General features: G+C 36.8%; 1 protein-coding gene across 4 annotated transcripts in view; it reads left to right on the top strand.

Moving 5' to 3' along the window:
• KLHL13 (kelch like family member 13) overlaps window positions 1–12,586 on the top strand; it is a 56,999-nt gene extending 44,413 nt beyond the window's left edge. For all 4 annotated transcript variants that reach the window (XM_072431015.1, XM_072431014.1, XM_072431011.1 and 1 more), the window contains 2 exons: window positions 4,888–5,001; window positions 7,636–12,586. In XM_072431015.1, the coding sequence (XP_072287116.1) occupies window positions 4,888–5,001; window positions 7,636–8,123 (602 nt within the window). In that variant the 3' untranslated portion in view covers window positions 8,124–12,586. The remainder of the gene's footprint in view (window positions 1–4,887; window positions 5,002–7,635) is intronic.
• Window positions 12,587–16,807: the final 4,221 nt, after the last annotated feature.

Here is a 16,807-nt window from a genome sequence, read left to right as displayed (position 1 = left end):
GGTGATGCCTATTAGTTGCACTTGGATTTCATTTTACATTTTTTTTTAAACCCTGCAACAACTCATAATCCACTTTGTATGACCAGCCTCACTTGTTAATGTGTGCTGCCATTAGAGGACAATTTGGGGTAAATGTTTTACAAATAAAAAATATCTAGTGACAATGCTATATTCATTATTAGGAAATGTATTTGGAAAGAAAAATATAGTAAAAATGATTGTTTAGCGTTCAGGGCAGTTAGTACATTGGTTGCTGTTTAAAATGCAAACAGTTGGAAAATACAGCCAGTAACCATCTCTTATAATTATCAAGCTTTAGATTTTTAGGGCTTGTAGCTCACAGTTCATGGTTTCTTTAAAGAGCTTGATTTTTTTTTTTTTTTTCCTGTGCAAAACTGGTAGCTAAATTTATTTTCAAAATAGTTCTGAGAATTAAATAATGGGTCTGATTTTATTAAAGCTCTCCAAGACTGGAGAAGATATTATCATTGGGGAGCCTGGGTGATCTAGCAAACCAGGAATGGATCTGGTCCAGGACTGAACAAATTTGCGAAATAGCAAATGATTAATAAGAAATCCTTTTCAGATTTGATGGATCATGAAAGTTTAAAGTATTATAGTTTATCTTATCTCCTGTCTTGGAGAGCTTTAATAAATTGGGGCCCAGTGTGTGTATGGATACTAAATAAAAGTACCTCTAGAGACTGCAACTCATTTCTTTCTTTTTCCTTCATTTCCAAAAAATTCACTTTTTTTTTTCTTTGATTACAAAAAACCCCTAAAACTCCTGATTTTATGCCTGGCAGAATGTAGGTGTGATTTATAGGATATCCACAATCATTCAGCGCTACCATGCAGTAAAACAGAATTGATTGTCAAAGTTAAAAGGTAAACTCCAGTGAAAATTGGAAATGAAATCTTTTGCGTACAGGAAGCATAGCCTGCTTTCGTCAGCTATTGCTTTAGTTTATCTCTTTCTCTTTTATATATAATCTGGTGATCTGCCAACCACTGCTTGTGATGCAAAGGAAGATTTCACAGTCCCGTGCATTGAAGGCAATTTGTTTAGTCTCCCATGCAGGAATAGGACGAAACGTGATTACTAGGTTTCTCCTAAGCACTGATTAGATTCAAACATGCTTTATAAGTTTGGATGTTAAATGGACGAAGTACTTGCCTTATGGAGGTGCTCCCTGGATTCTTACTTACTGTCTTGTATCAATAGGTCACCAGTGACCAGGACATGTTCTTTTAAAATGGCACAGTAATGAAGATGTAGCATTTATTATCCTTTCATAAATCCATCTTCTTTCCCAGTAGATATGTTTGGTATATGTAGTAGTTGCCTACTGGGGAATTTACAATTATCAGAAGTAATGTTTGAAACTGTGTAAATGCGTTTTAGGAAATTATTTCCAAAGTTTTCAGTTGTCCAGAACCCCTAATCAGCAATGGATCAAGCTAGTTAGGCCTTTTGGTGCACAGGAGTGTGTCAGACAATACTTAATTGAAGACTTGCATTGTTTCTGCCTCATGAACTATATTGATTCTATACTTAGAGTGAATTTCCCTTTGCCAGTTTTCATTTAATAGGCAGTAGTTCTTTAGCTAAGACTGTCATTTTCATGTGTTTAAGAAAGCTGCACTTGAGATACTAAAAGTGGGCTTTACAGGTCAGCTAACAAAATACTGGACATATTTGCCACAAGCCTCCTAAATAAAGCTCATAAAATGAGATTTTTATGGCTTGCAATGTCTTTCAAATGCACTTTATATCTCAGGGATTTCTTTATTGCACCGTTACTTGTATTTTGTCAACTCTCCACATATCCTTTATTTACACACATACACAAATCACAAAGGCAGCCAGAGTGCTAGTAGTTTTTCTTCTTTATTGAACAGCACTAAATTGGGTCCAAGATCGGCCATGCACTTGTGAATGGCTTTTGAAAGACTAAGACCTAGGTGTATATTTTGACTGTATATTCTTTACACAGTGGAGGTGTTTGGGTAAATATGGAATGGTAAGATTTACATTTTTAAATTAATGCTGTAATATGGAGGTAAATCTGCTAGCACCATCTGATGCAACTTTCATTTTTATTAGGGTATAACTAGTAATACCTTAAAGCAGTACCAAAGCCACTTGACTTGCCTACCCGCTTTCCATCTCCGGGCACCACCACCTTCTCCTTGATCCTTAATTTTGTAAAGTGCGACTTTAGTTCCACTTTAAATTTGTACACTTTATCTAAAAATTATACTTGTTCCTGCAGCTTCTGAAATAAATCGGTGTACATTGTTATCTTACATTATTCTTACAAGAAATAGTACCGTTCTCCCTGTACCTTGACCTAATAGTAGCTAAAGCACTGAGGGTCTCATAGAGCAGTGGTTGCATGTCTGCCTTCCTCTCCTCTAACACCCTGATGCAGCTTTAGGTCAGAATGTGATCGCTAAGCAGACCCATACCAAAAGAAAAAAAGATTTTGGATAGATTGGACATGTTGATTAAAATATGTTGTGTGTATGAACAATTGAGTACTCCTGATCAAAATCTAACTTTTTATTCATGCTGTAAAGATGTGTATAGCAGCCGATATGCCACATAACTACAAATGTTCATAGGTTCTTTTCAAAACAGTCCAGATTTAAATATAGTATTCACAATTTTAAGGTACGGAGTAAAGATCAGGTATATCCTAAGGAAGACCTATTCATTGAAGGGATGCGCTTTGCAGAGAGGTTCATCCTTCTTAGACTAGCATGGATATATAAATATTTGTAAATATTTTGGGTACGTTTTATATCGTTTTGCTTTCTGCATTATGGTAACATTCACAATTGTTTTATTGGTGTTTGTAGCGTACTTGAATCTTGTTTATGGGTAGGAAGTAGGGGGTTATGCTTTCTGTGGGGCCTATTCTGCATGTACGTAAACTCATTTTACACAGTTACATAGCTCACATAGCATCAGTCTTCCTGCTTTTCTATTCCAGTTAGCTTGTCCATCAATGTCAACATTAATTTCACATTTTATTTTTGCAACAGTTGTGTGATAAATGCAACCCAATGTTCAAAACATGCCATGGTTATAAATTTCCTGCAACACCTCTTCTGTAATAAACGTTTAATTACACTTTATGCGCCTTCTGTCACTCAGTGACTGCTCTTTTTGAACATTGAGTGCTACATTTTGTACAAACTCTTGCCAGCTCAGGGAGAATGTGAATGGGAGGATGTAGACGCTGTATAAAGCAAGGTTTATTTCTGTACTGGGCAGTCATCAGTAACTAATGCATTCCTTTTATTCTCTCCTGCCAATTCTCTTTGTGAACTGTGGCAAAGATCTCTTTGCAACACTCGGCACAGAAGTCAGGTCTCCAGAGAAGGTTTATAATGTTCTGTGGCCAAATGTTATACCACTTCCAGCACACAGATTTTTGCACACTGTTTTATTTTTTTTTGTGTAAACATTTAAAACAGGATTTGACATTGGAAAAAACGTTGCTTTTGTATTATGTTTTTGCTTCTACATAAAAATGTTATACATGCATATATCTAATCGTCATGCTTTAAGCAAACGGCTAAATATGGGGTGTATGGAGACAATTTTCGCCCAAATGTACACCAACTTGTTCAAACTGCTAAATATTGAAACTAAATACCTCCACATATCCTTTTAATGAATTTGTATTTCTCTGTCCATTTCTGAGATTTACACAGGCATTTCACACAGCACATTTTCATGCTTTGTGCTGTAGTTCAGTAGCAGGTTTTCCCATACCCCCACCCTGTAACCGAAGTGTGAAAGGAGAGTCAGCAGGCTGATGAGCATACTTCTAACACTGTTGCAAGGCATTGGCTTCTTGTGCTGCTTCTCCCTTCACAGTTCTCTTCTGGATTTGTTCTGAGCAGGTTGCAGAGTCAAACTTGAAAATAAATCACCAGACTGTTTATTCTTCTGTGAAATTTCTTATTTGTTTTGTTGGTCAGACCACAAACATGTAAAGACAACTCCAGCCCTGGTTTTGGTGTAGCAGTCAGGGACACATAAAATAGCACACTGGTAAAAACATCTTACTTTGTTACAGTTTTTTTAGTAGCATCAATGTGCAGCAAAAGAAGTGCAATGAATATTGTGGTATTGGCATAAACCTAAAGTGAACCTGTGTGACATCACAATATCCCTATAATTGTCTCTGTCATCTGGTCCTACTTTTGCTCTTTAGCAAGTTCCTTATATACCTGACTTAAAGGACGTACAATGCCAACTCACGTAAAGGCTATGTTCAGACTGGCGATGAGTTTGAGGTGCAGTTAGCACTTCCTCATGCCATTTTACATTTGTCCTGGGGGAGACTCTAAATGTATGAGTGCATCAGTAAGCAGCTCAGTACTGCTCGAGGATGCCCACTGCCAAATCTACAGACCTAAAGAACCAGCGCTCCAATGCAATGTTTTCTTTTTGGTAATGAAATTGATGTATGCTCATAAAAGTGGCAGGGAGAGGTGGAGTTCTTGATCAGCAGACAGGGCTGACTATGATGTGGGGTACTATGTGATAGTATTGTGTATTATTTACAGAAATTATCAAATAATCCTTCCTTGTTTTTGCTCTGGCATATATACCACACTAAGTTATTCTGACTGAAGAAATCAAACTCTGTGGAGCAGCTGATGCAAGATGATTGCTATTGGCTTTCTCATCAAGAAACACTGTATTCTAATGGTGTGTTTACACTCCTAATTGTAGTTTCAGTTTTAATGGCTTTTGGGGTCACTTTAAAGCACAAAATGTATATTTTATATGTCATGATCATGGTGTGAGTTATGTGATAATGCATTTTTGCTTCTAATAAAAATTGTGTATTTTATTCCATGCAGCCACAGTAGAGTGTTACAACCCCAGAACGAATGAATGGAGTTATGTTGCAAAAATGAACGAGCCCCACTATGGCCATGCTGGGACTGTATTCGGGGGACTTATGTACATTTCAGGTAACTATATAAAACCTTTTATGCAATATGTCTTTTATTGGTTGTCATGCTTTCTGTTCTTGTGCTTTTCCAAAATTTACCTTGGAACACATGATTGGTTGCGGTGGCAAAATAGCAAAGGGTGTGGGGTAAACAAGTAACTTGCTTACTTTAGATACAATAACCCCCTATTCCTTTACCCTTTGTTTATAGCAAAACTGTCTTCATACCACATATGTATCTTGTGAAATTAATTGCAGTATAGTCATAAGCTGTTGAGAGCACCAGAGCGCAGAAACATTGCTCAGACTCTGAACTGACGAATTGGGGAGTGGAGTTTTAAGCTCCCAAATTTTTGAAAACTATATAACATGCAAACACCTTTTTACTTCATCCTTTTAAATTGCTCAGATGTAACTACCGTAGTAGTTTAAGCAGTAAAAATGTCACTTTCATTAGTGGGAAAGTGACACTTTCCTGTAACAGTTATTCTTTTCCTAACTGCACATGTAGTTATTCTTTTCCTAACTGCACATGTACCTGTTAAAGAGCCAAAGGCACAAACGTTTGCAGCTTCTTTTCACAGTTGAAATGATCCCAGCCTTTGTTATTGGCATTACAACTTGCTGTTTAGGTTGACCTTCAATGTTCCATATTCCTTCCCATTCACAGAAAGTGACTGATGTGACCAGAGTTAGATTGAATGTGTAAAACATCTTACTTCCTTATCCTTCCAGTTTTACAAAGATTAGAACTATAACCATTCAGTTCTAAGGTTTGAAAATAAGAAGAGGGGAAATGGTTATGAATCCCTGATAACAGTAAAGAAACACTCTAAATAATGCACAGGGCATTAAGATAGTTATCGTTAAAGATTGTATTATTGCTCTCTGGATTTAGATTAGATTCTAGTATTCATGTAAAGCCTTTAGCATTGAGCCATAAATTAGATTAAATCCATAGATATTACATTGTCATTTTGCCTGAAATAGTTTCTTTTCAAGATGTTCTTGGCTGTACCTTAACACTTCATGTGTAAATTGTCAAATGGAAAGGCTCATCACAGGAAGAATATTCATTTCACAATGAAAAAGTTAGAACGCTGCAGCTGTACTTCTCTCTTCACAGTGGCCTAATCGCAGAAATATGGATGTCCTTCCTGTGATCAGCATTCCCTTTTCTGAATATACGGGAACAGGCTTTCTGTTCTACATTTAGTGTACGCCACATATTCTCATGGTAATTGTTACATGCCTGAAAAACAGTCTTGCTGAATGGCTTCTTTTATGTAATGATACAATCACTGAAAACAGGTTAATTTTACCCTTTTGAGTGGAAATTCCCCACTTCACTTGGATGACTATTTTTAATAAAGGGGTTGCTGATACCTAAGCACTTTACTGTGGTTTAATTTTAGCTATTGACCTAATTAAAACAGCCGTATAAATGTAACTCTGTATAGTTTATGAAACCTTTTAAAATTCTTAATGTTACCAGCACACAATTTTGTTTTCCCAAACCTGTGTGGGTGGCTAATACTCGAAGTAGCTGATTTCTCAATAGGTAACCCAAAACTATGTGTTATCTGTGAGTGCCATGCTCTTTCTCTATCAGAAGCGTTGGTCCTTTACAACTTTTTTCATCAACTTCTTTTTTTCCTGTACGGGATTCTGTCATCCTACTCATCTGTCTCTAACAGAGTTAATTTTCTACAATTTTCTACCTCCTATTTCTCTCTTGTACTCTAGAGCACTGAGTATTTATTAAAGACTTTAGTGCAGCAACAGATGTGGTCAGTAATTTTTACATGTGTAAACCAAAAGGATCTTTAAGTTGGCCTGTACTTTTTATTACAGGTCAGAAAGGGGAACGTCCAGTTTTTTGAGTGGTTCACTCAAGGTTTGAAAACCTGTTGTAAGATACATTTCTTGCTCTGTGCAGTAATGTGGCACAACATGCTTAAGATGTGACATCTAATTGGTTATTTGCCCCAGGGTCGCTCCTCGAGTGCACCAGGGAAGAATTTGAACCAGTCGATTTGTATTGACACAATAGATTTTTACCTTTGTTAGCTCCAATCTGTCAAACTAGAAACAAATGCTGTTCCACAACATGACACTAGAGGTCACCCAAATGGGAATATTTTTAAAATGACATCAGGTCAAAATTATCTTGGTCAATACTTGAGTATATATATGGTAAGTAGCACTCCCTTCTTTAGGAGAGATAGCATGGTAACCTTTGCAGCAGCCTGTGGCTTCTGGCTTTTATTGCAAAACTGAAGCTTCAACAAGTCCGATTTGTTGCCCCTGAGTTCGACACTCTTGTCTTCCTCAAACCTGCTGTGCTTCAGTTGTCTTACCCATACTTTACTACAGTCCTTTTGTAGTGATATAGGGGTAAAACGAAAGAACCAAAAGGTGTTGTTTGGGCCTTAGCACTTCAAGAATGTTGAATGCTAATGAATTAAAAATGCAGACTGTAAGCTGCAGTGCTTGAACAGAGCAAGGGTAATAACAAAAAGGCACTAAGAGTATTGTTATAGTCCATTTTATTCGTCATGTTTTTAGTCATTTTTGTTTGCTACTTCCTCTTTGACTAGTAGCACCTGTAAAACCTGTATTGCATATAACATGTTTTTCTGTTCATTTTCAGGTGGAATTACTCATGACACTTTTCAGAAAGAACTGATGTGTTTCGACCCAGATACAGACAAATGGACTCAGAAAGCTCCTATGACCACGGTTCGAGGCTTACACTGCATGTGCACTGTGGCAGACAGACTTTATGTCATTGGTGGCAATCATTTCAGAGGGACTAGTGACTACGATGATGTCCTCAGCTGTGAGTACTACTCTGCATCTCTGGACCAGTGGACTCCAATTGCTGCAATGTTACGTGGACAAAGTGACGTTGGAGTAGCAGTTTTCGAGAACAAAATTTATGTTGTTGGAGGATATTCTTGGAACAATAGGTGTATGGTTGAAATTGTCCAGAAATATGACCCTGAGAAAGATGAATGGCACAAAGTATTTGATCTACCGGAATCCCTTGGGGGTATCCGGGCTTGTACTCTAACAGTTTTTCCACCGGAGGACAACAGTGGTTCACCATCTCGGGAATCCCCGCTCTCAGCACCTTGAAAACCGATATTGTAATACCTTTGCACTGCAGCAAAATGGATATTTTTTTGTTCCATTTCCTTGAGATCAAAGACCTCAGCCAACCGGAATTGGCACATTCTCTTCTGTAATAATTTTGTACTGTTCATTTGGCTTAGGTTATTTATCAGAAATTGTTTATTTAAAATTGGTAGATGTTCAGCAGAATAAAATTCACTTGACTCAGTTAGGTACGATGGGGTCCTTTTGGTTTGTGAAAATAAGAGGTTGGTTTATTGTAGACCTCTCTTTACCCCTTTCCAGTTTAAAATTGGATTTGTAACATCAATATTGATAAAATATGACCCTTGTCACCTTTTATTTTATTTCAGCACTTTCTCAAGTGTCCTTCAAAAGAGCCAGTAGCAACACAGAAATTATCTATTAACTGTTTAACATTTGCAAATGTATTTTTTTTTGGCAGCCAGCTTATTTGTCTTTCCTTACATGCTAAGGGTTAAGCTTGTTGTAGTTTATTTTAATAGTTCTTTTCATGTTTTTTAATACACAGTTCTTCTTTAGCTCTGACAAGGCGTGAAGAGCAGTATGGTCCCGTAGTAGTTCCCGCTCTTACCTATATAAGGGAGCATTTATATAGAGGGAGGGGGGATTTTATTTTTTGTTTTTTTTGTTTTTTGTTTTTTTTTATAAAGGCAAGACTAGCCAATTAGAAGCCTGTATAGGAACTGAATTATTGTCTTGGGATAGTCGAATACACAGTTGTATGGCATATCACTGTCCCTGTGCTGTATAACTTTAAAGCTTAAAGAAGTTCATATATCACCCCCATGTTGTGCCTTGTTTCAGTTTTTATATGCGCCCTCACAGTTTAATATGAAGACTGATTTAAATAATTAGGACATGAATACATCTGACAGCTAAGCATTATCTTCATAGATGTGCTTGGTATTTTTATAGGCTTGCTTGGCATTTTACTTGAATTTATTTTCCAGTTAGCCACCACTAATATCCTAGTGATCCTAGTAAAAAGCATTCTGGTAGTATAATTTGTTTTAGGCCCACATATGCGCTTTATGGTTATTTTTTAAAATCAATTGTAAGACTGAAATGTTCCCAAATGTGGATGTCTTGAGGTTTTAATTTTATTTGTACAGTTGTTCAGTCACCTAATTAATTTTAATTTTCCCTGGTTTGCAAAGAGTACTTTGATAAGGATTTCACTTTTACTGGGGCCTGTTGATCTCTTCCCACTTCTGCATTTAAAATAGGTTGAGATGGGTCAAGCTTTGTATTATGAAGCCAATGGGGTTGACCTCATGAAAAGTTTGTTAGTTGTGTTTCAATTTGTACAACTGACCAGAAACAAGCACAGATCAGGAAAGTCTGTATACAGAGAGAATGTGCTTCCTTATTTTAGTTCAATGACTGAGGAAGTACTGAAGCCACTGGATCAGCATGACAGCCAGGGAACTAACATTATTAGGGGAAGTCAGCAATAAAAACCTCTGTTCTTCCTCCGTACACATTACATTTAAGGAATAGCTGTATGCCATTCTTGTCCACCCTGCACAGTAACAGTGGTATAGATTAGATCTGTGGGGTCTCCTCAGACATTACAGACTTGTTATCCTATAAGTACTGGAGTAAATGGATATATCACCTTCTGCCTCCTAACTTATCTGTTCATCCAATCTATTCACATTTCTTGAGTTGTCAAAGCAAATAAATGTAGAAATTTGTTATGTTAGCCAGTAATAGATCTTTTTTTTTTTTTTTTTTTTTTTTTTTAATTTCTTTGTTGCCACTAAAACAGATTACATTGACAGTTTTTACTTTCTTTACCTTTTGTATCAGATACACAAAATTCTGAAGTGAATCCATTGGATTATTTCTGATCATATAGTCACCAAAGTGTTCCAGATAGGTGAACGCTAATATTCCGTTGTTGCTATCCTCACTGAGCACTAGAGGTTTGCATAGACCTTTTACACAATTGATACCTGGGCTTCCTGCCAAACAAGATGTTCCTTTTTACAAATGTTAACCAAGCTTGTCAGACGAGTGTTTATACTTTAATTCTATGATGCTACTGGCCCTTTAGGTTTCCTTTTCCTTTATTTAAAGAATTTAGATGCTATTTTCCTACAGGTATGATTCCTTTCCCTCATGAAATAAAACTGTTTCTGAAACATCTGCATATGAATAATTCTAAATCCTAAAACAATTTCCTGTAAAATGAGATGTCAAATGTACTTTTCCTTTTAGTACAGTTATACAAAAGCAAAACAAACATGAAAATGTATCTCCAGAGTAGTCTGTCCCTGGGTATTAAATAAGGGTTAAGTGTTATAAAGTAACTCCACCAAGAAGACATTGGGCCTGATTAATTAAAGCTCTCCAAGGCTGGAGAAGATGCACTTCTTCAGTAAAGCTGGGTAAGCCAGTAAACCTGAAGTGGATCTGGTCCAGGATTCAAAACATTTGCTAGCAAATAAATTACTTTGTCATTTTCAGAAATCCATTCCAGGTTTGCTGGATCACCCAGCTTCACTGAGGAAGTGTATCTCCTCCAGCCTTGGAGAGCTTGAATAAATCAGGCCCATTGTCTTTTTATTCAGGTCAAAGTGACAGTTCCTGCACATAGCCAATCCTTTCCATTAAGGCTGAACTACCTTCTCTCCATGCTTCCCCACTCTGCTATATCCCTCACTATTGGGGAGATACTGGAGTATGAAAGAGCATGTGACTTTCCTTATGTGATAGTGCTCAGGCCTGGGCGATCAATCACCATTCTTAATGTATAGGAATTCTGTGAAATTGTCCTTTTGTCGAAGCACTGACACCGAAGCTTAGGCAAGAATACAACAGCAGGGAGCATAGCAAGGTAGGATTACACGCCTAGGGCTGGACTATGTGCAGACTGTCAGCATTTTTCCTGAATAAATGATGCTATTGTGTCTCCTAATATACTTTTCCGGGTAAAGTGATAATCCAAGCCAAGTGTGCAAAATAATTAACTTTCCAGATAGTATGCATTTTTTATTTTATATTCCTCATCTACTTGGTCTTAAAGCTTGCACTGTGCCCAATTAAAAATGTTCAAAGTCTAATAACACAGTATGGGAACTGTGGGAAAAATAAATTGCGATGTCTTTTTGAACATCTCATAATTAACTGCACAGTTGTGTAGCCCATCTCCCATAGCATCTAGAGCTGTTTCTCAATCCATTTTACATAGGGGAATCCTTTAAAGAAAATGTTTAGATCTTCAGGGAACCGCTGCTATATTTTCTTTATTAATGCGTTGGTCAGTGGGAATATTGTCATCCTTACAGATGGCCGAAAACACCATTGGTGTCAGTTCAATTGATCTGAGAGGCACAGATTGCCTATTACCCAAGGAACCCCTAGCAATCCCTAGGTTGAGAAACGCTGATCTAGACTGATTTGAGCATTTGCAATAGGGCTCAAGTGAGGCTTTAAAACACTCTTTAGACCTAAACTCCAGGAATAAATACAAACTTTCCCTGCAGTGGGGCACCGCCAACACTACAAGGGTAAATGTTAGGTAAGGTCCGAAAACAGGACATTTACCTTCTACCATGCATTTAACCCTTGGAGTGCTCGGGTAGCTCTACTGCAAAGATAATTTTCTGTTTTATATCAAAAATTTGGCTGTAAGAAAGCAAAGTAGAGAATAAGTGTTATTTACAGTGTTTCTCATTTCACTGCCCTGGTATTAAGGGGCCAGGTGGCACATATTTCGATATTTCATCTACATGTGAATTTGGATTGTGCCTGAACTTGCCTGGCTCTGCCTCACAGCCTTTTTGTACTGTATTTTCTTGTGTCAAATTGAAAAGCTAATAGTAATTAAACAGCAAAGGGGTGGAAGTAGTGAGACTGTACTTTAAGCATTAGAGATGCAAGAAGCTGCTGGTGTATTCAATGCTCTTACATTTCTGAAAGCCATTCTTATCATTTTGATTTTACTAATCATGTAACTGGTTGTAATTATAGTAAATCACATGGTACAGCATACCTACCTTTATGGGGGAGGTGGGGGAACTTTTTAGTCAATACGTAAATGTAACAACCTAATTTTTGAATTGGACATCTATTGGGTCGGCAGTGAATCTGCATACATTTTGCACCTCTCACATACAGTATACAGCTTATACCTTTGCAAATGCTGCTCACAAGAGTACCCCTGAGCAGAAGAATGGATGATCTGTACCTGTGATTACTATAAATACCAGCTTCCCTATAAAGAAAACAATTTGTCATTTGAGGTTTGCTGCGTTTATACCTCTTTTACTTATTGGAATAACATGCATTTGATTTGTTCAGTGTACATTCTCTGAGGTTACTTAGCACAAAATGCAGCTGAAACAGGAGAGCAAAATTTTCCACATTGAGCTAACTCTCTCATGTTTTATTGTTTTTGTTCAATAAAAAAAAAAGAAAAAAAAACTTAATTGCAATTATTGAGCGTGAGCTACTTCATTAATACAGTGTTATTATATTCTTCAGCCTCACTGTTGCCTAGATACATCCTCCTCTGTTTGTGGGTTAGCTAGCTCATTTTGCTAGGAAACCAGAGCACAATTGGGTACAGTGACCTACATTCCAGAGACTTCCTCTTTCTTTCTGCCTTTTGCTGTATTAAGCTTGCAGAAGACTGCAGTATAAAAAAAAAAAGCATGCAGTTCCAGCTGCAACATTAGCTTCTTTTTTCTAAATTATAAAAAGAGAAAAATGGGCTATTTTTGTTTAATTTCAGTTTTCGGTCTTCCCAAAATTTCAATATACATGGAAGGGGGCTGCTTTGTGTGTAGTATCAAGTATGTTCAATTAACTTACTTTAGGGAAACTTGAGAATATTTATTGTGTACCGACGATGACTTGCCAGTATAGTTGCCATGACATCAACCAGTGATTCACTACAAATGGGTATGTAGTTTTTTAGCATAGTGAAGATTCATGCAGACCCCCTTTGAAGTATTGTATAGCGCAGTGTGTGGGCGCTGCATAGTAACAAATCTTGAATTTTTTCTGTACATTTACAACGTGTACACAAGTAGAAATATAATCAAATGAATGTTCTGCATTTTAGACACCTTGGATTTTGTGTATGATTGTTATAAGTCTTTCAAACTGGGTTTTCAACACATAAAATACTGAATTTGGAGAAAAATGTTATAAAAAAGAAATGTTCTGTTACCTATATACAATTTGTAATTTTGTGTATCTACATTTATGATATGGACCCAAACCACAAAACCAGACCCCAGTACAGTTAGGCAATACCTGTTCCAGACTGTGAATGGACAATTAAACAAAAATTGTGCTAAAATATATATGAGGACTTCCTTCTATGAATACCAGTTACCTTGCTTTTTTGGCTTAATTTATTTATAGTTTTCTGACTTGAAACAAACATGCAATTTAAATTATCTGGGGGAAGTCACATTAAGAACTGCATTCTTGTTTAATGTCAGGGGCCGAACATATTGAAGCAATAGCAGCTGTATTACCCTCTCAGTACAGGTTTCCCGAAGAAATTATCTCTGATTTTAATTTGCTGTGTTCAGTTTTAGGTTGGTTATTAAGTAGTGGTGAAAAACAGTATTTGTAGAAAAGTGTCATCAATTGTAGCCCTATGTTTGTCTCAAACCAGGTGTGAGTTGCCTGCATGCTTTGCAGTCAAACATTTGAGCTACTCAATTTTTTTTTTTAAATCTCAAGGTAGCTGAGAAGGTCATCTCCTGTGAAATAAATGTTAGCGAGCAGAACTCCTTACATTCTCAAAGAAAATGTGTGAAAATTATTAAGTCCCAGGCTGTGAACAAGGAATCATAGAAATAAGTAAAGAAATGTGTTCATATGTTGCTGGTACATTCTCAAAAAAAGGGAGAGCACTTTTGAAGTACACTTTATGTTTTGAGCTTATATAATTGATTCAAAATTCCTAACATATAGTATTGAACAGATGGGCCACATTTTGCAAAGTGAATCGACTTTAAAACTCCTCATTTAGTGACACTTGTATCTCAAGTACTGTTTCAGGCAGCTTCCGGGGGTAAGTCTGTCTTTTATTTTTTACTTTTCCTTTTTTAAATTATACAAGTATTTTACCATTTTAATTTATTGAAAACCATTTTGTTGTTATCCTAAATCTGAAAATACACACATAAGTATATACAGTTAGGTCCATAAATATTCGGACAGAGACCACTTTTTTCTAGTTTTGGTTCTGTACATTAGAACCCACTAGATTGTAAGCTCTTTGGGGCAGGGTCCTCTCCCGTATCACTGTCTGTATTAGTCTGTCATTTGCAATCCCTATTTAATGTACAGCGCTGCGTAATATGTTGGCGCTATATAAATCCTGTTTATTATTAATAATAATAATAATAATAATAATAATAATAATGCATTACCACAATTTTAAATGAAACTATTCAGATGCAGTTGAGCTGCAGACTTTCAGCTTTAATTCAGTGGGTTGAACAAAAAGATTGCATAACAATGTGAGGAACTAAAGCCTTTTTTTTTTTTTTTTTTTTTTACATCACTTTATTTCAGGGGCTCAAAAATTGGACAATTGACTCAAAGGCTATTTCATGGGCTGGTGTGGGCAATTCCTTCGTTATGTCAATATGAGACAACATGCAGTCAAAGGAGCTCTCTATGCAGGTGAAACATGCCATCCTTTAGCTGCAAAAACAGAAAAAACCCATCCGAGAAATTTCTACAGTATTTCTAATTTCTAAAAGACCTGGACGTCCACGGAAAACAGTGGTAGATGATTGCAGAATCAATTCCATGGTGAAGAGAAATCCCTTCACAACAGCTAACCAAGTGAACACTTTCCAGGAGGTAGGCGTATCGATATCCAAGTCTACCATAAAGAGAAGACGGCATGAAAGTAAATACAGAGGGTGCACTGCAAGGTGCAAGCCACTCATAAGCCTCAAGAATGAAAAGGCTAGTTTGAACTTTGCTAAAAAAAAATCTAAAAAAGCCAGCACAGTTCTAGAAAAAACATTCTTTGGACAGATTAAACCAAAATCAACCTTTACCAGAATGATGGCAAGAAAAAAGTATGGAGAAGGCCTAAAACATGGCGGAGGCCGTGTGATGGCTTGGGCGTGCATGGCTGCCAGTAGCACTGGGACACTAGTGTTTATCCATGATATGACACAGGACAGAAGCAGCCGAATGAATTCTGAGGTGAGACATACTGTCTGCTCAAATCCAGCTAAATGCAGTCACATTGATTGGGAGGCGATTCATAATACAGATGGACAATGACACAAAACAAACAGCCAAAGCAACCCAGTATAAATCCAAGAAGTTGAATATTCTTGAATGGACAAGTCAGTCACCTAATCTGAACCCAATTGAGCATGCATTTCACTTGTTGAAGACTAAACTTTGGATAGAAAGGCCCAAAAACTGCATCTGAGTTGTTTCATTTAAAATGAATTGTGGTAATATATAGAACCAAAATTTAGAAAAAAAGTTGTCTCTGTCCAAATATTTATGGACCTAACTGTACAATAATATAAAGATTAGAGGGGGTCCATAAATACTCAGGTGCATATTTCAGACCATCGTAAAATATTTGTATTATGGTAATGCAGTTTAAGAGATTACTTGGCAAATCTTGAAATTAAAGGGTTTTCAGTTACAAAACCATAAAGTCCTTTTTTTAGGAATCTATATGTTACTCTGCAATACTACAGGCAATAAATAGCACCCGTATTGACTATCTCATCCACTGCTAGCCATTAGTCTTGCTGTTCCATGACTATCCACTTCTTGCAATTTTGATATGACTGCAAGGTGCTCTTTATGCAGGGAATCTTGTTGTTGCCCAACATTTTGTGACTTTAACAGCTTGGTTGTGTGCATTATTCCATGAAGCAATATGGTTGCAAGATGTATCCTGCACTACAGACAAGAACAGAGAAGGCAATCTGCCAGTTGACCACAGGTATGAAAATGGGGGATACCTGGGACAATTTGAGTCTAAGGAAGCCGCTTTCTGCAAAGATAAAATTTTAGCAGTACACTTTTCTGTGGATCAAAATATATAAAGTAACTAGCAGATTACCCAGCGTTGCCTGGGTATTTATTGCAATCCTATAATAGTCCAAAAAAAGTATGTGAAAATATAAGCAAAAGGCACACTGTGCTGAGCAATACATACATACATACATACATACATACATACATACATACATACATGCAAATATACCTCTAACATATACCACAGTGCTGTACAAAGATCAGCGGTGCACTCACATGAGTCTCAGTCATATGTCTAGCAAGTTTGGTTGAAATGCCTCCATGCGTTTCCTAATGATGACAAACACATACATCCAAATATAGCTCTGACATATAGCAGAGCGCTGTACAAAGATGACTGGTGCACTCAGATGAGTCTTAGTCATATGTATAGCAAGTTTGGCTAAAATGTCTCCATGTGTTTTCAAGTGATGGTGGATCATACCTACATACAATTTTATATATATATTTATATATAGATTAGAAACTAAGCAAAATGTAGTGTCCATTTTATTGATAGACCTATGCGGTTATCTCCTACATTGGTGGCATGTGGCAGAAGTCTCTCCTTACGTTGATGTCAGTGGTAGAAGGGTACTTTTACATCGGTAGTCTGTGAAATACAGAAA

Source organism: Pyxicephalus adspersus, chromosome Z, assembly GCF_032062135.1.
Source record: "Pyxicephalus adspersus chromosome Z, UCB_Pads_2.0, whole genome shotgun sequence".
Classification (NCBI taxonomy): Eukaryota; Metazoa; Chordata; class Amphibia; order Anura; family Pyxicephalidae; genus Pyxicephalus; species Pyxicephalus adspersus.
The sequence above is the reverse complement of the archived record's forward strand: the minus strand, read 5'-3'. Positions and strand labels throughout refer to the sequence as shown.